We start from the raw sequence: 24,193 nt of genomic DNA on the forward strand, positions 1-24,193 counted from the left end.
TCACCGCTTGAGTTAATCTGCACTAGTAAACTACAATTCCCATCTGGCTAGACGGCTTCGACGGTCCGAGGACCTCGCCTGAAGATATTTAGAGAATTAGGGCAATGTTTGAAATATCCATCCGACTTAATTACCCAGCCTACACATTGATTTAGAAGTGATGGCTTGTTGTTCAGGAAATGAAACCAAAGTTTGTTTACAAAATTGATCATTTTAAATTTCACACTGGCACAGGCTTCTGTCCAATTCTCCGAGTGTATCATGGCGGCGCAGATGGCGGTAAATTCGGGTATGAACTATATTTCTTTCACGGAGTAACTTAAGTGTGTTGATTTCTAGCAATTGCTATTAATTGTTATTTCATAGACAAGCACGTGCATATTCACTTTTTAGCGTCAGTTTTGTGAACCTGTCGTATGTTCTGACCACATGGTGATGCGTCCCTCAAGTTCAGGCTTGGGCTGCTAGGCTAACTTAGCCTAGCCTGCAAGTAAACGTTTGGTTAGCTAACATTGATTAATAAACAAGAAGTAGGTGGGCAAACACGTTCGCCCTTATTTTATTCTCACAGTAAAACTGAAGCCAAACGGGCCATATGACTTCTCTGTCAGATAGTCTGCAGAGCAGTTTACTTTCTTGGAAACAAAACTGAAACAAACTGACTTGGAAGAAGCAAAGACATTTTTGACATCCCTGCCAAGCACAAGTTAATATGCTTCTGGGTTTGTTTTGTTGGGCCACGCCTAACTTTTTGGCAAGGTCGTGTAATAGTTAAGGTCCAGGCTTAAACCAGCGTCTGGCCTGTTATACTCCTGTCAGTGAGCCATAAGTTGGTGTCAGTTGTTTGCTGGTGAAGTTGCTCAGATTTATTTGTACAGACCTGGTTGATGTTGCTTAACTTAGTGATAGCTATGCTTTCTAGGGGCTTTTATAGACAGTAATACAGTAACCAATAAATACAAAATGTAACTGAATAAGGATCCTGGTACTGCAATAACAATCGTAAACAGTTACACATAACATAACACTTACAGTTCAAACCAATAAGTATGTTTATAGTAAGATCACTGTTACGGTCATCTTTCATCAGTCTTTATAAAGCAATGGATAATACATCAGGACCACATATGTACTGATCATTACAGATTGTTGGTTCACACTGTAAACATCATGAAAATGTAATTTCCTAACATCAGTCCTGGCAGAGACCCATTACATTAGATTATACAGAATTACTGATTGCATAAAAGATTATTCAGTTATAGTAATGCCAGAGTAGAATGTGACTCTTCCAAAAATTGAGTCCATGTATGACATACTTGTTATGTATCATATATGGGATACACAAAATGCAAAAGGCAAGAGATGCCAATGCCAAGTATGGTTATAAGAAACTAGCGCAATAGGAGTGGTAGAAATCAACTGTGTGCATGGGTGATGAGACAAGACCATTGAAAGCCCATTTTCCCACCCAGGAGCCAGTCTGTGGGGGCCGCTGAAGGAGCTGTGGGAGACAGTGGATGGGGCTGTGTTGAGGAGACAGCCAGAGAGCGTCCACCTCCTGGACCTGCAGCTGAAGAAACACAAACCGCACTTTTTGTCACTCTTTAAAAACCCGGTGAGATGTTGTGCGAACAACCCAGCCTTTGTAATCACTCTCGTTTCACGTGTGAATGTTATAATAGCAGTCTTCCAGTGTAACCTAGAACTTCCTTGGTGCAGACAGGCTAATATTTTATATAAAGTGTCTCCTCTGAGACTGTAATATCAATAACCTTGGTTCTCTCTTCTTTTTTTAGCCAAAGAGTCCAGAGCAGAGAGAGAAGGTGCGTAAAGCCAGCACAGAAGGCATTGCCATCCAGGGTCAACAGGGCTCTCGACTCCTTCCAGAGCAGCTTCTGACAGAAGCCTTCATCCTAAGTGACTTGTTTGATATTGGAGAGTTGGCAGCTTTGGAGCTTCTGTTGGCAGGTAAAGTGGACACTAGAAAAAAAGCATGACTTTGAGAAAATTTATAAATAAAGTTATCCAGTAAATTTGCTGACCATGTATTATGGTGTATTTTGTGTTATAGATGCAGTACACACTTCAGTTTATTATTCCTACTTTGTTTTAGGATTGTCCTGATTATATCCATGATTTGGAGACAAAGTCTTCAATGAATTCCAGTAGTACTGGCATTGACATTTCCCACAATTGATTTGCGGAATATCCTTGTCATTCTCCAGGTGAGCACCAGCAGCCCCATTTTCCAGGTCTGACACGTGGACTAGTAGCTGTGCTGCTCTACTGGGATGGAAAGCTTTGTGTGGCCAACTCTCTTCGCACGCTCATCCAGTCACGCCATGGCAAGACCTTCACCCTGGATCTAAGGTAATAATGTTATCTAACTTAGTACATTTGAGAAATAACTGTTTTTAAAGGCCGGCATGATGAGCATATTATTATCCTGTGGTAGATTTTTTTTTTTTTTTTTTTAAACTAGTATATAACTGTTGTTGTCCTGTATTGCCATTTGTTTTCTCACTTAGTGGAGAGCTGGTGGCTTTGACGACAAGTTTTACAGATAAACTGATGAGCCAGGGTCTGACCAAACGTATCCTAACCTTGGTGTCAGAGATCAGTGTGACGCGTGAGTTTGAACGGCTGCAGAAGGAGCGCGGCCTGGGTAACGAAAAGCACAGGAAGGAGGTGGGAACAAATCTTTTGTGTTAATTTGAAACAAAGATAATCATTTTCTCATGACATTTATTTTCAACCATACTGGGTTAGTGCATAGTGACTAGCTCTCTGGTTGCAAGAGAAAGATGTAATATAGAGAGAGGAATATGGGCACCATTAACTCCCTCTCTCATTACCAGGTTTCTGACCTCATCAAAGAATGCCGACAGGCCCTTGCTGATAGCCTCTTTTCCTGGACCTGCCAATCGCCTTTGACTAAAGATGACACGCTTGCTCTCATTAGCCATCTGGAGACAGTGACAGCTCAAGCTGATGGCTCACTGGGCAGCGTGAACCAGGCCCTGGTCATGGCACTGCTCTACTGCTTGGATGTCAGCTTTGTAGAGCAGGGCACTGAAGATAGAGAAGGTGGGAGCATGTTAAATACATATAATGTCTACAATTTTAGCTTTAATTTAGGTCACCAGTTAAATCCACTAAAAACTTAACCAGCTGCAGCTATGCATAACATTGCTCTTAGTTTCAGTGTTTTGCTTTTTGCAGCTGTTGAAGGATTATCTGTGTGTTCTTTTAGATCTGCTCCAGGCACTGCCCTTGCTGACAGAGAGGCAGTATGTATCTGCAGTGCACAGCCGTCTGATGGATGGCCAGCCATGGAAGCTACCTGGGCTGCAGGCTGTGTGTCGGCTGGCCTGGGCTCTGTCTCTGAGGGTCCTTTCCCAGCTACCGCAGGGATCTGGTAAGGCCTCTGTTTTTGGGAAACCAATTAAATACTCCTGACTTGCTCTACTTGCAGGAATATGCATTTTCAAAGATAATAGCCATTTAAATATGTTGTATTTGTATGTGTGTGTGATGTGCAGCCCTGGTTGAGTTCACTGAGGCAGATGAGGCTCTAGCTGACCAGGCTCTACTGGGAGATGTCTTCCTGTTTATGAAGGAGGGTATGCTAGGATGTGAGAGCTTTGCCCAGGAAGAGTTTTACATCCGCCGCCTCCATTCACTCATCACAGACTTCCTGGCACTCATGCCAATGAAGGTGAGAGATGTCAAAGGTGTCCACTACCATTGCTTCTGCTGAAGTAAGAGATTGATTTGTTTGGATATGATGTTAAAGTGTCGACTCGTCAGGAACTGGACATTTGTCTGAATAGTTATCAGGTTGTATTTTGGCAATTTTCACCCTGATTAAATTATTTAATTTTGCTTTCTTTGCAGGTGAAGCAGCTTCGTAACCGTGCTGATGAGGATGCCCGCCTGGTGCACATGTCACTACAGATGGACAGCGAGCTTCCATCATCATTGCGCAAGGACTTAGACCACCTCATGATCCTCGTTAGTCTTTTTTTACACACATATGTACACATACACTTCAGCTAACGTCACCGCTTATATTTTAAGGGTTTAACTGATAATGTTATCCAAAATGGAGGCTCTGATAGCAAGAATGGATGAAGCTTCAATTTCTAGATGAGCAGCATTAGAAGCAAACAGTAGTGTGTGAAAAGTGTGTATGGAAAAATGCAACAGTGTTGGTTACTGTTTTGTCTTTTCAGATAGGGGAGTTTTACAGTAAGGACCCGTTTGGGCTAGAGCTGGGTTTGGAGTTCTGGTGTCCCACAGAGTCTCTCCAACACACTTCCCTGCAGGGATCCTACCTGGGAATGGCCTTGCAAAGGCCTCCACATAAACAGGTAAGGGCCATATTTTCTAGACCGTGGTTGCACTAAAAATCTGATTCTCCTGATGCCAAACAATTGTTGTGAAAGTGTAATAAAATTCCTATATTTTGACGTTTGTTCATTTGGATTTTGGTTCTCTTGAGAGAAGCAAGTTTTGCACACCATCTACTTCTTCCTGTTGAATTTTTTTTTTTTTTTTTTTTAATTTTCTGCGACTTGATAGGTGGTTCTGTCCAAGTTTGTGCGTCAGATGGGAGACCTTCTGCCCTCCACCCTCTATATCTCCTATCTTCGTATGCTAAGAGGCCTCGCCAATGGTCCTCAATGTGCCCACTACTGCTTCAGCCTGCTGAAAACCAATGGAGCCACACACAGTAAGAGCAGATTGTTGCTATAACATTAACAGACTTCATGAATTTTCGGGGATAGAAATAGAATATACGTATTTTCGGACTCATATCTGAAATTGAAACAAATGAACATTTGATGTGCTGTTTGGCCTTTTGGCAGGGACTAATTGATTCGATTTTGTGGTAACCTCACAACAGTATCAACTATATCTGTGGTTCATGGATGATTTAGTAGATATTAACATCACACTGGAAAAATTTGTAGTTTTAGTTTAATGCAAATTCAAATGAATGCCAACTAACTTCATGTGCATGTCTGCAGGTGACAACATTCAGGGAGTTTCTGGCAGCCCAGTGTCTTGGGAACATTTCTTTCACTCCCTTATGCTCTACCATGAGAACCTGCGACGAGACCTTCCAAATCCAGATGCTGCACACTACCGCCACCCACCACTGAGGGGCATCACCCAAAGGGAGATGGACGGACTCACATCATTTTTGCAGTTACTCACCACCATCATTACATGGGTATGGTACAGCATTCACCACAAGGATGGGCATTTTTGGTTATTTGTTCATATTACGCAGATTATGAAACAACATTAAGGTCAAGATTAACGTGTGATTAATTTATTTTGAATTCCTTATGTTGATCTTGCGTTGAGGCTTTCAAATTTTTAGCTAACTGTATTGGAATGTTATTTGCACCCCCCCCCCCTTAGAGTGAAAATGCTCGTCTGGCGTTGTGTGAGCATCCCCAGTGGACCCCAGTTGTAGTGATGCTGGGATTGTTACAGTGCAGCATTCCACCCGTCCTGAAGGCAGAACTCCTGCACTGCCTAGCAGCCTTTGGGAAGTCGCCAGAGATCGCTGCTTCACTCTGGCAGTCGCTGGAGTACACGCAGGTCAGTCTTTAAAAATGACTACAGCTGCATTTTAACATTTGCCATCACATGATTTATTAGCTTTATTAGTCAAAGTTTATCATGTAATATCTGTAAAATGCTGAAGATCCAGTCAGTTAAGTGCTGTTATTCTGGCGATAAAGGGCTGAAGTGGCCTACTATCCTTTTTAAAGTTTTTGTTTTATGGTTTAAACAGAAATTTAAATTTTGCTAGTGTGTGTCATGTTGCCCGAGTATGTATCAAAATCCTGTTGAAAAGAAACTACTGTGATTATCAACCTTTTTCTAATCCTCAAACACTTGATTCTTGTGCTGATGTGACATTTTTTTGAGTTCTGCAGCTTGTGTTGTTACATTTGTGTCAGATCCTCTAAAGTTTTGCAACTTGTTTTTCTGCCACAGATCCTTCAGACTGTTCGAGCCCCAGGACAGAGGCAGGCAGCTGGAATTGAGGTGAGTGAACGTGAACCTGGATTGTCCCCTCTCAGCTCAGTTTGAAACTATCTATCTTTCCCCGTTAGTTTCAAGACCGGAAAATTAGAAGGTTCATTGGTCGGTAAAGAGCGAATTAGACTACTTGAACATTGCCAAGATTATTTTTCATTTGTGTGCAACAAGACAACACCTAACTTATGCCCAAAGGTAGAAATTCGAGTTTGATTTTTAAGACTCAAACCTATTTTTTGTGATACAAAATAATGCAGACAGGAGGTAAGTAAGCTGTTGTCTTTAAATGTGGTAAAATTTGCATTTTGCAAGATCTCGTTGCCAATAATAGATTGTTTGTGTTTTATGTGAAGAAGACTAAAAGCTGACTAATCTGTCATCGCTGTGAAAATGAACTTCCTGTCCAGAGTTCTATAATCTGTAAGGAGATGCACGTTTGGGCTGGCAAACTTTCTGATTTGTTTTCTTGGCTCTCAGGTGGAGCTGAATGAGATCGAGTCGAGCTGTGAGGAGTACCCTCTGACACAAGCTTTCTGTCATCTGATCAGCACGTTGGTCGAGAGCAGCCTGCCTGTTAATCTGGGGGCCGGGCTTCGCGTGCCAGGCTTCCAGCCCTACCTTAACTTCTTGCGTGACTCTGTGTTCCTCCCCTTCCCCACCAGAGCATATCGTCGTCCAGCTGAGAAGGTAGACTGCTCCTCCAGTGTTTTTACAAGTTGTAGACACGTAGCGGCAGCATGCACGTATTGTCTTTTCACTACACATACATCTCTGCATTTCATTTTTGCCTTTTTTTCCTTTGACGTCTCTCAGTGGGAGGTAGCTGACTCTGTTCTGGAGGTGTTCCACAAGTTGCTGCGGGACTACGAGCCCCAGCCGTCAGACTTTGTCCAGGAGATGGTGGAGCTGCAGGGTGAGCAGGTTCCGGCCCACAAGCCACCCGGCCACAGCATCATGTTCCATCTGCTCAACGACTCGCCCATGCTGGCGCTCTGCCTCAGCCTGCTGGAGGAGGGTGTGCGCCAGCTGGACACTTATGCGCCCTTCCCTGGTGAGAGAACATACGCTGCTGCTGTCAGAGATAGCTTATGTGTGTATTAGTTTGTTCTGATGACACGCTCCTTTACTGCCCCCCTACAGGTAAGAAGCACTTGGAGTCGGCGGTGCTGCACTGCCTGTGCCTGCTGGACCTGGCTCTGCAGAAGGAGGTGGTGTTCATGGATCTCCTCAGGGAGAGCCAGGCCTCTCTGCTGGTGTCCGCCTTGGAGCAGCTCCTCCAGGGTGTCAGTCCTCAAACCCGAAGGGCTGATCACATTGTCAGTATTGCCAGGTAAGGGCATCCAGGTGGTAGTACAGACTGTGTGTATCACCAGGACTTATTGTAGGTTATGTATCAAGTAATCATACTCTTTGAAAGGTTAATAGTCTCAGAATGGCTGTAACTAATTGGGGAATCTTGTTTGTCCCCGGCAGGTATCTTTACCACAGCAGCTCCAACCCAGAGGCTGCCTTCCAAAGTGCCAAGATCCTGCGTCGTATCGCCAACTACCCCAATATTCAGATTAGGCTGGTGGGAGATTTCACACACGACCAGGTATATGCAAATCTGAAGGTTAAAGCAACTAGCACAAAATACTTTTCCCACAAAGCTAAAGAATATTTCACCAAATAGCCTTCGGAAAAGGTCATGGTATGTTGCGGTGTTAGTGACCTTCACTATAATGACCTTCTGATGTGAGCGGTTGTGAACTTCAGAATAATTTTTGTCTCTATCCCTCAGGCAGTGAGTGACAAACTGATGGCAGGCTTTGTTGAGTGTCTGGACAATGAAGAGGCAGAGGAGGGAACAGAAAAAGAAGATGGTGAGAGAGAGAGAGAGATGTTCATTACCTATTGCTATTTAAATACTGTGAAAGCAAAACCTGTGTTTTAGAACTATCACGCTCAAAGTCAGCTACATCCTTACCACTAAACTGTTTCTAGACTCAGACCAACAAAAGAAAGTGGCAAGGATCCGACATGAAACCCAGATCCATATTCTGAACCTACTCATCACCTCCCTGGAGCTGAAGACGCCCAATCTGGCTCTTTACCTTTTGGGCTACGAAGTCAAGAAGCCTGTGTCCTCCACCAACCTCCAGGACCCAGGTCAGACCACAACCTCAGCCACTGACACGTTGGTGACTGTGGGGATTTTTGCATCATATGTGGGATTCTGGTTTGGATGGAAAAGTATCAGACGACCAAAGCGTAATCTGTTTGTTGACTTCACAATGCTTGCCGTGCTACAGGTGTGTTGGGATGTCCACGGAGCTGCCTGCACGCCATCCTGAGCCTGCTGCAGAGAGGCACCGAGAAGAGATCAGGACCTGTGCTCACACAGCAGGCCCCACACCTGGCTGAGCTGTGCTACCAGGTACTCTTCATCCTCTACTCAAAATGCCCATCATGGGCACTTAGATGTGGAGATCAGTCTTAGCAGTGAGAGATGTAGCACAGCACCACTTTTATTTTTGCATTTTATACCCAGTAGGTTGAATCTATATATAGAATTAGTGTGTTGGCCATCTCATTAATCAGTTTTTTTCTGGTTTGTGTGTTTCTGTCATTGTCTCCCTCTCTCAGGTGATCTACCAGCTGTGTGCCTGCCCAGACACATCTGGACCGACTATGCGCTATTTGAGGACCAGCCAGGACTTCCTGTTCTCTCACCTGCAGCACCTCCCTTTCATCCTGCCTAGTGAGTACAGGATCCCTGCTGATTTCCTTGGTCCCAAAATATGTAATAACAAAAGCATATAGGAAGGCAGGAAATAGGAAAGAAGGAAATGCAGAACAGTTCATTTAAAGTAGGGGTTGTATTGTGTTCCTGCTGAAAGGAAATGGAAAACTTGTATCCTAGAGATAAAAACAAAAACAAAGCCAGGAAACAGCAGCAGTGATGAACTCCTTTTAATATTATAAAGCTGCGTATGTCACTGATAAAATGTAAATGTGTAACTCTTTAACAGCAATTGTTTTCTTTTCATGCTTTTTTAAAATTCTTTTCACTCTGCCTTCTTCGCTCCTCAGGTAACCAGATCGCGGCCCTATCCCAGATGTCTTGGCTCATGAAAACGGCTGCAATCGAGCTGCGAGTGACCTCACTGAACCGCCAGCGTTCACATACACAGCGCCTCGTCAGCCTTCTGCTCGATGACCAGCCACACACTCAGCATACAGGTATGGGATGTGTCATCAAAGGTGTTTGTAGGCTTCAAATGTCTCAAGACTATTTCAAATTGTCCAAATCAAAGACTGTAATAGTTGTTATTTTCAGTGGATAAGTACGTGTTTCAATTTATGTCCACATTTTTAAAAACGGTTTAATGTTCTTTTATCGCACAATATAGCTGATAAATGTATGAACCTAGAACCTCACATTTTTTCCTTTCAGCTGATGGGGAGTCAGGCATGGAGGAAGAGACCAGATCAGTCAGCGGTTTCCTGCATTTTGACACAGTTTCTAAAGGTTTGTGGCATTTTAGTCCAAAAAACAAATTTTAATAACTAAACGTAAATAGCATTGACTCACTTGATGTTTGAGTTGTTCATATGAGCTTTCATTTAAGGCTCTTTTCTTAAGAATCACACCAGATTGTTTTTGACTTTTACTCTCATCTTGTCGTTGTTTGATGCCAACAGTGCGCAGGAAGTTGCTGAGTGTGCTGGATGCCATCGATTTCAGTCAGGACATGCCTGAGCTCCTGCAGCTGGACTTCTTTGAGCGCACTCAGATAGAGCAGGTGATCTCCAACTGTGAACACGTCAATGAGCAAGGACACACTGTGTGCAACGTTAAGGTGGGTTTGCAAGGTTGAACATGTGATCTTCTCTCTCTCTATTGTGTTGTTCATTCTCTGCTTCAGGGTCATATATCATACAATGTTTTAATTTTCCTCACAGTTGCTTCATAGAGTGCTGGTTGCTGAGGTAAATGCCCTACAAGGAATGGCAGCCATTGGACAGAGGCCCCTGTTAATGGAGGTGAGTGAATTTAAACTGATGGGACTTGATTTATGTGTTTATAACTTTAGCAACATAAGGAGCCACCATACAGTGGATTATAACTTTTACAAACCTGGCTTCCAACTGTTACTCAAATTCTAAAATGACTCCCTTTGACCAATATTGTGTCATTGAAAACACTACAGCTTTCACATCTCTAATGCTGTGAGTTAAAGTATTGAGCAAAAGTGTTTTGCCTATTGTCATTTCTGTCCCTGGGTGTATTCTTCCAGGAGGTGAACTCCATCCTGCAGCAGGTGGTGGAACGTAACCGCGTCCGTCGAAGTCTGAGTGCAAAGCGACATGCGCTGCAGTCCTGGAGGAGCCTGGTGGAGACGCTGCTGACCGCCTGCCCTGCTGATCTCATACCTGCTGATGACAGACAGCTCATCATCAGAGACCTGCTGCTAGACCTGGACGATAAGGTCATTGAGGACATTTGTCGCATGGAGGGTGAAGCTATTGTTGCCGTAATATCTAAGAGGACATTTTACTGTTTAGATGCATTAATTTATTAAAAGGTTTGGCTAGGCACCAATGAAATCACCCCATTATCATAACATCTTCAAGGGTGTTACGGCTTTCATTCAATGCTCCTCATTACATGTGTACAGGATGGATCAAAGCAAGAGTTGACATAACAAATACCTCAAATCCAAAGATTGTTATAACAACTGAATTAAAATGTTGTCCTGCATTATCCAGGTGTTATCTGAGGATGCAGCAGGAGAACTGATGCCCATTGTTGCTGGGGCAGTTTTCACTCTGACAGCCCACCTCAGCCAATCAGTGCTGTCTGAGCAGCAGCAGGGAGTGGGATTAGAAGCATGCTCAGGCTTTGCCTCCATCGCCAACTCTGCCCTGCATCTGATCCTCCGCAAGCTGCTGGACTTCATCCTTTGTACTGGTTAGTGATGACCCTCAGTGAACACCCTTTTCCATCATAAACCCACATTTCTCACATGGGATGTGTTGCTAGGATAAATATAGGTCAGATTAGATTTTATAATAATGTCTTTTATACTTTAAGGAGGTGGATACCAGCGTCTGCGTGCTCACCTGTATGGCTCTCTGCTGTACTACTTGCAAATCGCCCAGAAACCTGAAGAACCAGACACTCTGCAGACAGGTAAAACACAGAACCATTATTACAAAGAGGTCTGGAAAATATGCAGAGTTCATTTTACAAACCTCAACTGGCCCTACTTTTATTTCACAGTTGAATATGTGCTGGTATTTTTTGACAGAAGTTGCCAGAATATTGTACGGCAGATTTTAACAGATGTCTCATTTTCCTAAAACCTCTCTCTACATCCCTCCTCCAGCTGGGAAGGCAATGTGGGAGCGACTCACAGCCCCTGAAGATGGTTTCTCCAAACTGCAGAGAGAGAACCTCGCCATCATCGAGAGTTATGGCAAGGCTCTCATGGAGGTTGTATGTAGGGACGCATGTGATGGTCATGAAATTAGCAGGGTAAGAGCCAAACGAATGTCTACTGATACTTAATTCTGATCTTATATTTTTATTGTTTATAATTTTTAAATAAATTCTCTAATACTTTTATATAATGTACTAATTTTGTATAATACACAATATACTAAGTCACGTCAAAATTTGGAGAAGCATCCTTTCTATGTATGTATTAATCACAGTTAAGACAAATGCCTCTTAACGCCTCTCACCTAGCCTGACTCTATGTTAAAAACTGTCTCATGTCATCCTTGTCTCCTTTCCCTGTCTGTCAGATGCTGGCCCTGGCAGTGCTGGACCGGATCCTGTCAATAGACCGTCAGAATCAGTGGCTTGTTTATGTCTGCAACAGTGGCTACCTACGGTCTCTAGTGGAGAGCCTGAGGCAGGATGACACCGCCCTGCAGAGCCTGCTCACCCCTCAGCCACCCCTCCTCAAACCACTCTACATCTATGAGAGCAAGATGGTGAGGAGATGTGGACTGCTGACGTCCTATTAAAGAGACAAGCTATATTTTGTTCGAAAGTCTGACTCCAAAAGCTCCGTTTAGATGGTGTCTATCTATAGTCTCTGTAAGTGTAAGATTATGAAGGTGCAAACTCATCTGTGTGTTTTCAGGCTCTGCTGACTCGTGTGGCTAAGACTGGCCAGGGAGCTGTAGAGCTGCTGCGCTGTGGACTGGTGGCGCAGCTGATGGAGTGTCAGGTGTTTGACATGGTACCTGACAGTGATGCACACAGGTATGGGTCTGGAAAAGGAAGGAGAAATTGGCTTTACAAGAGTCTTGTTATTGTTATATCATTGTAATGTATATTGGAAGAAAATATCCCTTTAGGGAAAAGGCAATCTCTCACACTCGGACCTGACTTCGCAATTGACTGATTTTTTTTTCCCAAATGGGTTTTTGAACAATATTCTGTGATAATAATTCCTCATTAAAGCACCATAATAACAAGCTTCCCAGCTGCAGGAAGAAAAGTCAGGCAGTTCTGGAATTCCACAGGTTAGTGCAGTGGGTCAGCAACTTGTCTCTCAAGGAGGATTTCAAAGATCCTTTACCCTTTTTTATTCTGATGCTTACATCCCTGTTCTTATATCGTTCCTCACATCTGTGTCTGTTCCCTTGTGGTCTACAGGGTGATGAGGGACCCATCAGGCTTCATCCCCAGTCCTATGGACCGCTACAGGCAGATTCTTTTACCGACCTTGAGGCTCTTTCAGGTCATCCTGACCTCTACCACCATGAATCACCAGAAGGGGGCAGCACAGGTACGCACAAAGGCGTTGTTATATTTAAAAGACAACTCTTGTCTTTTTTGGATTTTTTTAAAGGTTACCCTTAAAATCCTAAAAGTCAGTATGTTATTAATGAGTCCATTGCATCATCATATGCTGCCTTGAGCCAACATTGGCTATGTTGAGCCTAGCCGGGTTTAACGGTTCATATATTTTATCTGTGATCTTCTTGCTAGTAAAGAGCAAGTAGGATGTGAGAATATGTGTATCTTGGAAAACTTGAATTTGCCCTGTATCAGAGTGGCAAGAAAGAGTTGAGTGTGTGTGTTATTGCAAAAATCTTACTTTGTTAAACATCATGTTCATGCTGTCCCATAACCGTTTCCCCTTTTGTTCTTTGTGTGTACGTGTGTATATGTGTGTAGGTTCTCCAGTGGCTAATAGTCCATGCAGACACCGTTCAGTCCCTGTTACGCTGTCAGGAGCTCAGTATGGGAGCTTTGCAAGAGCTCTCTTTGCTTACTGGCATCATCAGTAAGACGGCTCTACCAGGTACAAAGATGATGAAGCACGGCAAGCTGAAAATGACTCTACTCTTTTTATTCACTTTGCTGTGTTTTATATTTTCACATTTCCATTCTTTAAACCACATATTCACATATAAGTGATTCAGTGAATGGTTGTGTTCATGTACTGCTTGGTCTCTCAGGTGCCCTTGAGATGGGTGGGGAGGTCAGCAGTGCTGCTCTTATGGAATTCCAGGGTCACATTAACAGATTCCAGGTTGGACAGCTTCCATTGTTTTTACCCCGTATCATGTTTTTGGAGAGTCTGACTCACACTTATTCATGCCCCTGCCATCTTATGTATCCCCGCTAATGCACCTCCTTTTTAGTTTGTGAACGGCACAGTTGTAATAAGTTTCTTTTTTTTTCTTTTTTTTTTTTTAGCGTCTGTGTCTGTCTCTGCTTGGCTGTCTGGTGGGGAGCGAGCGGGAGAGGTTGCTAAAGCAGGCAGAGATCGCTGCACCTGGCGATCCAGCGGAACGACGAGAGGAGATGGAGGTGGCCATGCAACAGGTCTGACAAAAAGTGTTCTATAAATGGGGTAATAAGAGCTATATATGGGTGAGGGAGGTGATAAATGCGATTACTAAATAAATTAATATTTACTGAGTAAATTGATATTCTTATATTAGTGTAGTTTGAGAACTGTTAAGGTGTGTTCTCAGGTACTGACTTCCTTTTAGGTTATGGGAAGTTACCCAGGTTGGCAAACAGTATAATGATGAACAGGGGAAGAAAAGCACTGAAACTATGTATGCGGAGTCTTAAATCCATAATCATGATTGTTCATCAGTTCTGCATTGTCAGCGACCTGAGAGGTGCTGTCCTCTGTCCCCAGGTGTGTGCTAACATCATGGAGTACTGCCAAACCCTGCTGCTGCAGAGCTCAGCCCAGGCTCAGTTCAGCATCTGCCTCTTTAGCCCGTCAGGTAGTGAGCCAACTGGCAGGGATGGAGGACGCACAGGTCAGTCATATTCTGCCCATCCTAAAGAAGAGGCTCATGACACTGTATACTGCATAAGCAAGCCATAAACGTTAATACATAAAGTATTAGTCCTCTCCTGTTTGTAAAATGGCCTTTTTCAGTGTCCAGAAGCTGCTATATCCGTTTAGAAATCCAGAACCTCTTGGAGCACTTTTGCCACATTAGCTTTTTATTTTCATTAAGTATGAGTCTAAACCGTGGCTCTAATTTTCTTTTAAGATCTCTCATCCACTCTGCCATCAATGGCATACTCCCGAGCACCCAGCCTGGGCCTGGTCCTGTACCTGCTGAAGAACAGTGCTGCAGATTTCTTCAGGTTCCACCAGAGTCACAGACAGAGCCTGGGCAAGCTGCAGAGTCTGGATCAGCTGCCTCCTGAAGAGCTCAAAGAGGTCAATACACTCATAATACACTAATTCACTCTCACAGTCAATGCAACACACATTGAGAAAACTGTTTTCTCATAAATGGTGAATTTTAAAAGTAAAGGTAAACAAAGGAATGAATAAAAAGTAACTATTCTTTATTTTATGTACCTTATTGGCTCCAAAATGTTTTCTTTTGAGCTCTAAGCACAGACATCTTCTCTATAGCTTTGCCAAGGCCTGGTGTCAGGCCCAGGAGGGGTGGAGAAAATCTCATCAGTCCAGAGGAGCTTGCTGGCCAAGAGACGACTGGTCCAGCTTATCAACAACAGAGCCAAGCTGCTGGCCCTGTGCTCCTGTATCCTTTGGGCCCTTGCAGGCACAGTTGTACTGACAGGACAAACAGCGTCAGACTAAAGGAGTGGTTTTTTAATACCCCTTTTTAGCACTCCAGAATTAAAAATCCACTAACACATTACCCATCTCTAGATTATTCTATGTTTGTCTTACAGATTTCTCTTTAGTAATCTGAAATAACACCATGTAGAAATGTCACATCATGAGTTGTTGTAAAATGCCTTGACCTCTTTCTCAGATGTTATTGAGACGTGTTTGTTTGTGTTGTGGCGCCACCTGGAGTATTACCTGTTGCACTGTACCCCCACTGATCCCAAGGACTCCCTGTTGCCTGGGGCCAGCTTATTTAGATCACGCCTCACAGATGGTGAGAAAATATGTTTAAGATATATTCTCACATGAGCTGGGGATGGGTTCAGTTCACTTTAGCACAATCTTAGGAAGCATTTTAAGAACAAAAACTGTAAGAATGAATTGGAAATTATTATCAGAACTGACATAGCTAGCAGTTTGCAGACCTACTTAGAAAAACCCCCCTGTAGAATTGTTTCTCATCCCTGGCCATGAAATTGAGGGATTTTAGCTGGTTGGTTAATTTATTTTAAATTTATTTTCTTCAGACTCATTTGGCGGGTTGCAGGCAAGTGGAGGCCGTGGACTCAGTCTGTCCCGAGTCAGCCAGCAAGACCTAGACCTGGTAAGAAATGGCTGTGTACATGTTGAACACTTGGTCAAGACGAAACGTTTATAGTTTGGATGTGTGCTCTGACAAACATCATATTCTGTCAGTAATTTTTTGTATCTCGACATATGTATACAGTATCTCTACACCTACATTATTCCTAATCCCTCCGTTTGTCTCCTTTTTGTGTGGGTGCAGCTGAAGAGTGACATGGTCGCAGGTTTCGGAGAAGCTCTGCAGAGGAAGCTACTGGAGGTGGAGGGCTTGTATAGCCAAGTCCGCTCCCGATACACCTTCATCCAGGCCCTGGTTCGCCGGATCCGTGGCCTGCTCCGACAGCCCAAAAGCTGAAACAGACACACACAAACACTGGCCAAGACCCCAAATTCCCTTTGTTATTCAATCAAAACCTCTGCCAAGCATAAAGATGAGCAACACCAGGAAACTACCAAGGATCCCAACTTTCTGTCACTTTGCTTTTTCTGGCAAGATCACGCCTTTTTACTGACCTGTTCGTCTTTTGAGTATTGTGGGATGTTACCAATCCTAATGTTTGACTAACGCTGTGCAAGGAGCATTCTTTGAATAAGTGAGAAATAACACTTTTTGATCCCTTTTTTTTTTCTTTTGTGAAAATAAACATTTTTCTATATCTGTTAAATACTTGTCCAGTTCACACAGACCAAACAACAAACCACCTTAATAAATAAGGTTTTTTTGTTGGTAGTGGAAAACTGGAGTCATGGTCTTGTGACACATAGTTGGGTGAATATGCAGTGTGTATGAATAGGAACTCCTTCCTGTTTACGATTTGTTTCACAGGGACATTTTCACTGCACCAGACACAACTAGAGCTGTCACAGGTTTTTAGGGCTACACCATCATTTACATTTTCACACTGTCGACCAATTCTGATAAACAGCAAATACTGACTTCTCTTACGTTTGAAAGCATGTCTGGGATGAGTCACTGAAAATCATCTCGTCAGGAGAAGCAAAAAAAAAGGAACCAAAACAAGACATTTCTCTGCGAAAGTAACATTAATGACCAAGTGATCAGATGTATTAAGACACATTTGACATGGTAGGATGCACACTGTAGGCCAAGTTACTCATGCAGTAAAATAACATTACGAGCAAGCTAGATGCACATAAAATAAGATTGAATATGGTTTATTTCTTTGAAGGTACACTTTATAGGACTGTAAAGTGCTTAGATTCTCAAACCTTTGGGGAGGGGATGAGAGGACACATAAAAATCTGGATATACATTCAGATCTTACAGACAGAAGTTTTGTGCTCTTTTTTAAAATTTTTATTTGAATATTGAAGAGGGGAGAGAGTTCAGAGGGGTGAGACTCAGGTGAGCACCAGCATCGAGTATAAGGGGAACTCCAGACCATGTGAATGAAGATGCTCACTGTGTAGAGTATAGGCACATTTCACCCCCACAGTGCATTGAACACTATGACTGGCCCTTGTCACACTGAAGAATTGAGGCGATGCATGTGATGAGTTAGTGAAAAAAAAAAAAAATCTGCTTTCAGAAAAATAAGATCTATCTACTGCACTTCTTAGTGGAAAGTGAGGGAACACATGTGTGCTACTTTTAACAGATCATGCTTGTCATACTCTATAAATTACTTTTTAAATAATAATTACAGCATTAAAAACATTTACATTTCTTGCACCAGCTTGCTATATCTGTGATTGTGCTGCATTTGCATCTAAATAGAAAACTGCCAAACAAATATAATGAGGATCCCTGCTCATCTCTACATGAATTGAAGTCTGTGACAGTTTTGTAGTTAGACTACTATTTGATAATCATCCTCAGTTTTGCACATAAAAGGACTATCATCCATCATTTTCAATACCGGATTAGAATAAACAATTGTAATGTGCCATTTTAATACAAACTGAACTGTGTAGGCCATAGGGTTGGGCAATGTATGACAAAAACCTACTGTAAGACCATAGACATTTGTGACTTAGTTTGTCAGTTTGCTGCATTGTTCATACTAAGGCAACTATAACTTAAAAGGGGCACTCCACTGATTTTACATGTAGTGTTCAGTTTACTTGCCCTCGGAAAGTAGCGCTCAAGCTTTGATAATAGTTGTAAGATGTCTTCTGTGGCTCTGCAGGGAGCTTTCCCAAGTCTGAGAAAAATAACTCAGATGATGTTATCAGGGTCATCTTGAGTTATGCTTGAGACTTCAGATATTTGACAGAAAACCTGTGTTACACACTGTTATTAACCTGTATTACCTGTATTATTAACCTCTGCTTGCCATTGTCAATGAGCAGGACTGACTTATTGTAGTATTGGATTTACAGGATCAGTGTTGCATAAATGTAATGAAGCACATTGATTATCACACTTGGTTATTTGATCTATAAATGGTTTCTCATAGAATTTCTGATATATAACAGAAGATTTTATCCTCGTCGCCCACCCCTATAGGCCATTATGAAGCTGGTATTTTTTGCGCTCAACAAACTCTACGACAATCTATTTATTCTGTGGTGAGCTGTCTACATATATTCAAAACTGATTTGATTTGCAAATTCATAGAAAAACACACTATAGGGTAGGTGCAGCCAACTGAAGAGCAGACAGACATATCAGCCAGCGTGCATCCAGATTTTGATAAGACTGCTGATTAATTTTCACTGAGGGATGAGAGAGGGAGATGAGACCATCATTAGTCCAACCACAAGATCATTTTCCCTGTTTTGGAACCATCTTCTCAAACAAAGAAAAAGGGGAATACTGTAAATACTTTATATCATCCTTAGATGGTTTTCTGTGTTTTAGAAACAGTTTGGGACTGATTTCTGTACATTAAAAATAAAAAAAACGTTCCTTTCCAAAAAGAAAAAACAAACATTTATACACCTACATGTACGCAGAGCTGCGTTACAGCACCAGCAGACTAAGTTTGAACTGTCCTTTTGCTTTGATTCACATCCTGTAGGGAGCCCTGTGTAAGTCTGTTGTAGTCCACTGGGCTCAAGAGGAGTTGACAGAGGTCCATGAAGAGCGGGTTTGAGCTGTCTAATAGTGCCTGTTTGAGGGAAGTCCATCAGTCCTTAGGACCCTCTGCTCTAGTGTTGATTGTACCAGAGATGTCCTTTAGTAATCCAGCACAGCTCTAGCAGTGAATCAAAAGTTGGGTTTATGAGAAAATCCAGGAGGAAACTGGGGAACAGGAGAAGGACAAGAAAAGGCAGCTTATCCAGCACTGATTTCTCCACTTTGTCCTTAAGATTGAGATTCAACGACATCATGGAAAGTATGCATTTGTATTTCGTTTGTGCAGTACACATCTGCTTATCCTGTCTCTCTTGAGCCACCCAATATCAGTTTGCTTGTAGAAAACGCGGCCTCATGTGCTATCAGTAGCCGCCTCTTGTGTGTTGTTGTTATCCATCATGCTTGTATTGCTGCCATTGGTCTGAGGGCAATCTGGCATCTCTCCCGTCACTGCCACTCGAATGACTTTCAGCCAGCGCTGCTTAAGCTCCTCAGTTTCAGCAGCAAAGTTGTGGACGGACTTGGACTGGGAGAGACGGAAGCTGGCAGGAGTGTCTGTGGGCCGGACGCTATCATCCACAGAATAACCCAGGAGGGGGATTGTACACTGGGCCTTCACGTCCTGGGTAGAGTAGTCAGGGATGAAGAGAATGTTATCTGTGTGGATGGATTTTAAATCGATATGGGTAATGCAATTTTTGGTTCCTGCTCTTGCCATTTTACCTGCGGAGCTCCGTAGAGGTAGAGCACCAGACATTCCTTCTCGGGGATGACGCACCACACCTTCTGCCAGGGTTTATTCTTCTCGCAGTGCTGCAGGAAGCCACACATGATGCTGCTGCCCGTGAACTGAGCTGCCTCGATCTGCGCAGAGAGGGCGGCCGCAAATTAGTGCAAAATCAAAAAAGCAACGCTAGTTAAAAAAGGAGTAAGTGATGCAATGCTTGTATTTCTATAATCAGTAATCTCTTTATTTAGAAGAGCATAATGGGAGTCCCAAATATCCTCTTCACCTCCAAGATGCCCTTCCTCTTGCCTTCGGCTACCCTTTCCCCAGTCAAAATGGAGAAGCAGTCTCTGCAGACTTTGTTCATCTTGTTCCCGTCATATTCGAGCGGCACCTTGTTGTCTGAACATTTCCAGCACACCACCTGTGAGAAATAGGAAGAGAAGATCCCTGTCAGTCTCCCAGGTAGGATCATAGCTACGCCACATCTGTGACAGAGACTGTCATACTCATCGACATTAGACCTCTTGGGTCTCTGAATGCGTAAAACTGCTTGGTGCGTTTACAATTGTACTCATGAGGGTTTACCCCACTGCAGTACTCTCATCATCCTACTGTACGTGCGTTATGCATAACGAGACAATGTCAAGATTACTTACATAGCCGCAGGCTCTGCAGTGGTGTCTCCGCCGTGTCAGAGCATTGAAAGGCTCTTTACACATCATGCACATTGTCACTTCATTGTCGCGGATCCAACGAGGGGCACGCTTCCCCAGCTCTGCTTTCTATATTAAAATAAAAGGATACTCAATGTGACAGCAAAGAGAGGCGTCGACAGTTTAACTCTGAATGTACAGTTTTGATGTGAAACTGACCGATACTTCCTCCACATCTTTTAATGCATTCTTGAATGACTCGTTTTTTTGCTGGAAGATCTCAATGGTATTCTGGAACGCCTGAAGAATAAAAACAACATCAAACTCATGTATAACTCAGTCTTAATTACCTTCAGTCTCGTATAATCGAATAAGAAGATGATCTGAAAATCATTTTGAATGCACTGCATGTACCTTAATCCAGTCTGCCTTGTCTTGCTCTGAGCTGAGAAGGAAAAAGAAAGCCAGAATAAACCGTAAAAACAGCGAATTAGTCTTCCTGTTTCTCTTATAACATGAGTTACACCAACATAGCAATTGGCTGTGGTCAAAGAGTTTATTTAGAGATTCACAATATTTAAAAATGAAACTAGGGTGTGCTCATTTAGGTGTTCTTCCAATATAAGTGAAATTATAATGTGAGGGGTACAAATGACATACAATTGTATTCTGCAGTGTGGGAGGGGGTGAGATGTTTTTTGCACCTTTTACAAGGTCTGAAGTAAAACTTCTACAGTTACTAAACTGCAAAAAGGATTTTTTTTTTTAAATTACTGTCAAGCCTCTTTGTTTGAAATTATTCACTTGTTTCAATTTGCGCCTACCTGGCCTGTAGCTCTAGTGTCCTCTCCTTTCCGGACACCTGGAATGTATGAGGGTAATCCTCATTGGTCGTTTCCAGGACCTTCATGCCATCGATGCCGATTCGCGTCCTCACTGTGTACTTAGGTCCTCCCAGGCTAAATTTGGGCACGCAGTACAACAGCATGTTGTTGAACTGGCATAAAGAAAGAAGAAACACAAAACTTTTTACTTTGTGGCAGAAAATGTAAGAGTACTCATCAGCTCTATTCTGGTTTAGGTGTCGGGCACTATTTTCCTCCACGGGGTGCAGTCCTGAACTCTGCGGGTAACCGAATTACGCAGATGGGACACATTTAGCCTGCAGCTACTAAGAAACAGCCGAAACATAATCACATCATCTGGCAATTTCAGTAATTGAGAGATTTGTTCATGTGCCCCGGATGTATTCTTACACAGAGGTGTTCCTAGTACGAAATTATTCACTTGTTTCAATTGAATTGTGCAGACAGAGTCCTGCCTCAGCATATTTCCCTGCAGTGCCCTTTATAAGACCAGAAAATGCTTTTGTGCTCTGCAGTTTCTCTCACCAGGAAGAGGTATCTCTCCATGGCCGAGGTGTTCCTGGCTGCCAGCTTCAGAATGTGGCCCTCTTTGATGAACTCATTAGAGGGGTGAACAATGTCCTCCTCCTCACCCAGCATCTCGTATATCTCCAACAGTTTCTTCAGGTTCTCCTAAACAAGGGTGGGACATTTGTTTCAGTCGGATGTTAATGTGTTGGTGAGATTCTGTCTTATAAATCTAAAGAAAATGGTTCAAAACATCTACTTACAGATTTTCGTATGGCACTGTTGGAGTGAGTAGCTGCGGTGGCAATGATTTCTAATGATTCTGGGGGAAAAAGAGGATGGGTTACCTAAAGTGGAATAAAAATGACACCTTGTAGTGAGACTTTTAGGTGCTACTACTACTTACTTTCTGCATCTCGCCGGTCAGAGTCGTCCTCAGGCAGCTTCTTCAGATAGTCTTTAAGCAACATCTCATATCGAGGGACTCTCTGCACGGGCTCCAACATGTGATGCTGAAGTGTCAGGCAGGCACAGACCTCTTGACTCTATCCAGAAATAACCCAAAAAAAAAAAAAAAAAGGAATTTGACTTCACTTTATTTGTTGTGCAGCATATTTGCGAACATGAAATATGCTTATTCAACCCAAAACCTTTTAGATATTGACAAAAACAACACAATAATGGTGTTTTTACTATTAGTACAACACTTGAATCTCCTTCTAAAAAAGAAGTGCATTTTCCCGGACTGGATTCAGGTTCACAGTACCTGTATCTCCTGAATGGTGGCCTTGAATTGAGGCGAACGGTCAGTCCACTGTTTCAGCAGCTCCATGGCATTGTCGAAATTCTTCACATACTCCCCGTACATCTTGAGGAAAGGTGTGAGCTTCTGCAGGATGTCCCCGATGCGAGGTGTGGACGCCCTGCAGGGAGGGAGAGAAGGAGGTAAGTTTGTTAATTATTAATTAATATTAGTAATCATCAAAAATCTGTTGGATTATTTATCTTAATAAAAATATCTTTTAATGTTTTGCGTATGGATACATGAGTTTTTGGATAAAAATAAGCCCCAAAATCAATAAAATTGATGTCAGCATCATCTGCAACAACACCGTTGAGTGTTAGTTTTAATATAGTGTTAGTTTTGTAGGTTTTATGCCCTGTAACATTTATTATCATTTATCTTTGCGCTGCGGCTCACCATTCTCCCATGCGTTTCTCCAGATCTGGAAGCAGAAACTGGCTGTGAAAGGCGTGGATGGAGGAGATGTTGGAGAAGATGTTCTTCACTACGTCCACAGGGAATGTCCCCTTATTAGCCTCCTCCATTAGCTTAGCACAGAATACCTGAAGAACCATATACAACATGGAACTGTTGAGGGACAAAATATTTGGAAAGTTGCATTTTGCAATAAAAATACATTAATGCACTTGACCTGACTTGCGGGTTTCACATCAAGGTTTCTCTGCTGTTTGATAGAAAACCCTATGCTATGTGATATGGTCCAAATAGAGAAGTGAACTGGAGCTTTCACCAAGTTCCTCACCTGGTCCAGCAGGTTAAGTCTGGCTACATAGGCCTTCTCTGTCTGCAAGAGCTCGCTGGCAATCTTAAATAGCTTCTGTTCGTTCGTCTCCTGCAAAAAGACGGCAAATTAGTGGGAATTTTTCAGACGCGTGTAAAGTGAACCCTTGAATAACTTCTGATCATTAATGAATTAATGAGGTGTGAACGTGGTCTCCTTCCGTTAGTCATAAAGTCAGCAGCACAGTCGCAAAGTCAGCATAATGACCATTTCAGTCTAATACTCCTCTAATGGTGAGTAATTGCAATTGTCAGCTTAAAGCTTAAAAGAAAAATGGGGCCTCAGAAGCTTTTCAAACACAGAGACTGGAGTTAATCTGAGCAGAAAATAATGCAGAAGTGCAAGACAAATTGTATAGAGCTCATGATTTCGGTTCAGCTCAGTTTTCATTCCCACGTCATTGTCATTATAAAGGTAGCTTCCAACCTCTGCAAGTTCCTGATTAGTTCAGGTGTCATTTTAAGACTGAATTCCCCCTAGACACTACTCCTTTTAAAAACAGCCACCAAAGAGTGAATAGTGGAGGGAAAACATGTTGCATTGCAATGAGAAAAGGTTCATAGCAAAAAATGCCACAGTGACTCCTCCGCTGTTTGAGCGCAGCCTTGCATACAAAAGCATTTAACACTGGTCTGTGTGTGTGTGTGTGTGTGTCATTAACACTGGGCTGATGCTGGGCTCGGCTGCAGTGTAGAGGGGGGCCCTCAGAACAGGAAATGAAAATATGGAGGAAGGGAAATGACACCAAATCAAACAAGGACGCATCAAAGTCTAACAGAGCCTTGTGTGAGAGGTCAATTAGTACGGCAGACAGCAAGTGAAGCCTCAAAACCATCACACGAGCACACCAACATGATGGACTTGATGCACGCCAGGACAGTTTACCGCCGCAGTGACCATGGCAGCAGAATATTTGAAAAGAAAAATGCATTTCATTATGTTTTTCAAATACACACTGGTCAATGGAGAATTATGTGCTATAGTTTCACACGAACGGTACAAAAGGCCGGTGATGAAAAGTATAAAAACCAAATA

General features: G+C 42.7%; 2 protein-coding genes across 4 annotated transcripts in view; one reads left to right on the forward strand and one right to left on the reverse strand.

Annotated features, from left to right (window-relative positions):
- Positions 1-261: 261 nt before the first annotated feature.
- nup205 (nucleoporin 205) lies at positions 262-16,438 on the forward strand. Its single transcript, XM_040133847.1, has 42 exons — positions 262-289; positions 1,476-1,618; positions 1,800-1,971; positions 2,229-2,373; positions 2,532-2,691; positions 2,862-3,090; positions 3,257-3,421; positions 3,546-3,721; positions 3,901-4,017; positions 4,239-4,376; positions 4,588-4,738; positions 5,037-5,242; positions 5,437-5,619; positions 6,022-6,072; positions 6,544-6,753; positions 6,880-7,117; positions 7,207-7,396; positions 7,540-7,660; positions 7,847-7,928; positions 8,050-8,214; positions 8,358-8,482; positions 8,692-8,806; positions 9,139-9,288; positions 9,503-9,577; positions 9,751-9,908; positions 10,012-10,092; positions 10,347-10,538; positions 10,819-11,020; positions 11,144-11,242; positions 11,439-11,587; positions 11,860-12,051; positions 12,204-12,325; positions 12,722-12,854; positions 13,247-13,373; positions 13,531-13,604; positions 13,772-13,900; positions 14,226-14,352; positions 14,593-14,765; positions 14,967-15,096; positions 15,334-15,462; positions 15,716-15,792; positions 15,976-16,438. The coding sequence occupies exons 1-42, from the start codon at positions 262-264 to the stop codon at positions 16,126-16,128; spliced, it is 5,982 nt and encodes a 1,993-aa protein (XP_039989781.1). The 3' UTR covers positions 16,129-16,438.
- A 72-nt stretch (positions 16,439-16,510) lies between these two features.
- Positions 16,511-24,193, reverse strand: part of fgd4a (FYVE, RhoGEF and PH domain containing 4a) — a 54,120-nt gene continuing 46,437 nt past the window's right edge. For all 3 annotated transcript variants that reach the window (XM_040133849.1, XM_040133848.1, XM_040133851.1), the window contains exons 6-18: positions 23,120-23,209; positions 22,774-22,919; positions 22,339-22,495; positions 21,979-22,117; positions 21,836-21,894; positions 21,591-21,737; positions 21,024-21,196; positions 20,614-20,644; positions 20,419-20,499; positions 20,203-20,328; positions 19,830-19,967; positions 19,540-19,680; positions 16,511-19,438 (exon numbers count right to left, since the gene is read on the reverse strand). In XM_040133849.1, the coding sequence (XP_039989783.1) occupies positions 19,169-19,438; positions 19,540-19,680; positions 19,830-19,967; positions 20,203-20,328; positions 20,419-20,499; positions 20,614-20,644; positions 21,024-21,196; positions 21,591-21,737; positions 21,836-21,894; positions 21,979-22,117; positions 22,339-22,495; positions 22,774-22,919; positions 23,120-23,209 (1,698 nt within the window). In that variant the 3' untranslated portion in view covers positions 16,511-19,168. The remainder of the gene's footprint in view (positions 19,439-19,539; positions 19,681-19,829; positions 19,968-20,202; positions 20,329-20,418; positions 20,500-20,613; positions 20,645-21,023; positions 21,197-21,590; positions 21,738-21,835; positions 21,895-21,978; positions 22,118-22,338; positions 22,496-22,773; positions 22,920-23,119; positions 23,210-24,193) is intronic.

Source organism: Xiphias gladius, chromosome 8 (assembly GCF_016859285.1).
Source record: "Xiphias gladius isolate SHS-SW01 ecotype Sanya breed wild chromosome 8, ASM1685928v1, whole genome shotgun sequence".
In the NCBI taxonomy this organism is placed as follows: Eukaryota; Metazoa; Chordata; class Actinopteri; order Istiophoriformes; family Xiphiidae; genus Xiphias; species Xiphias gladius.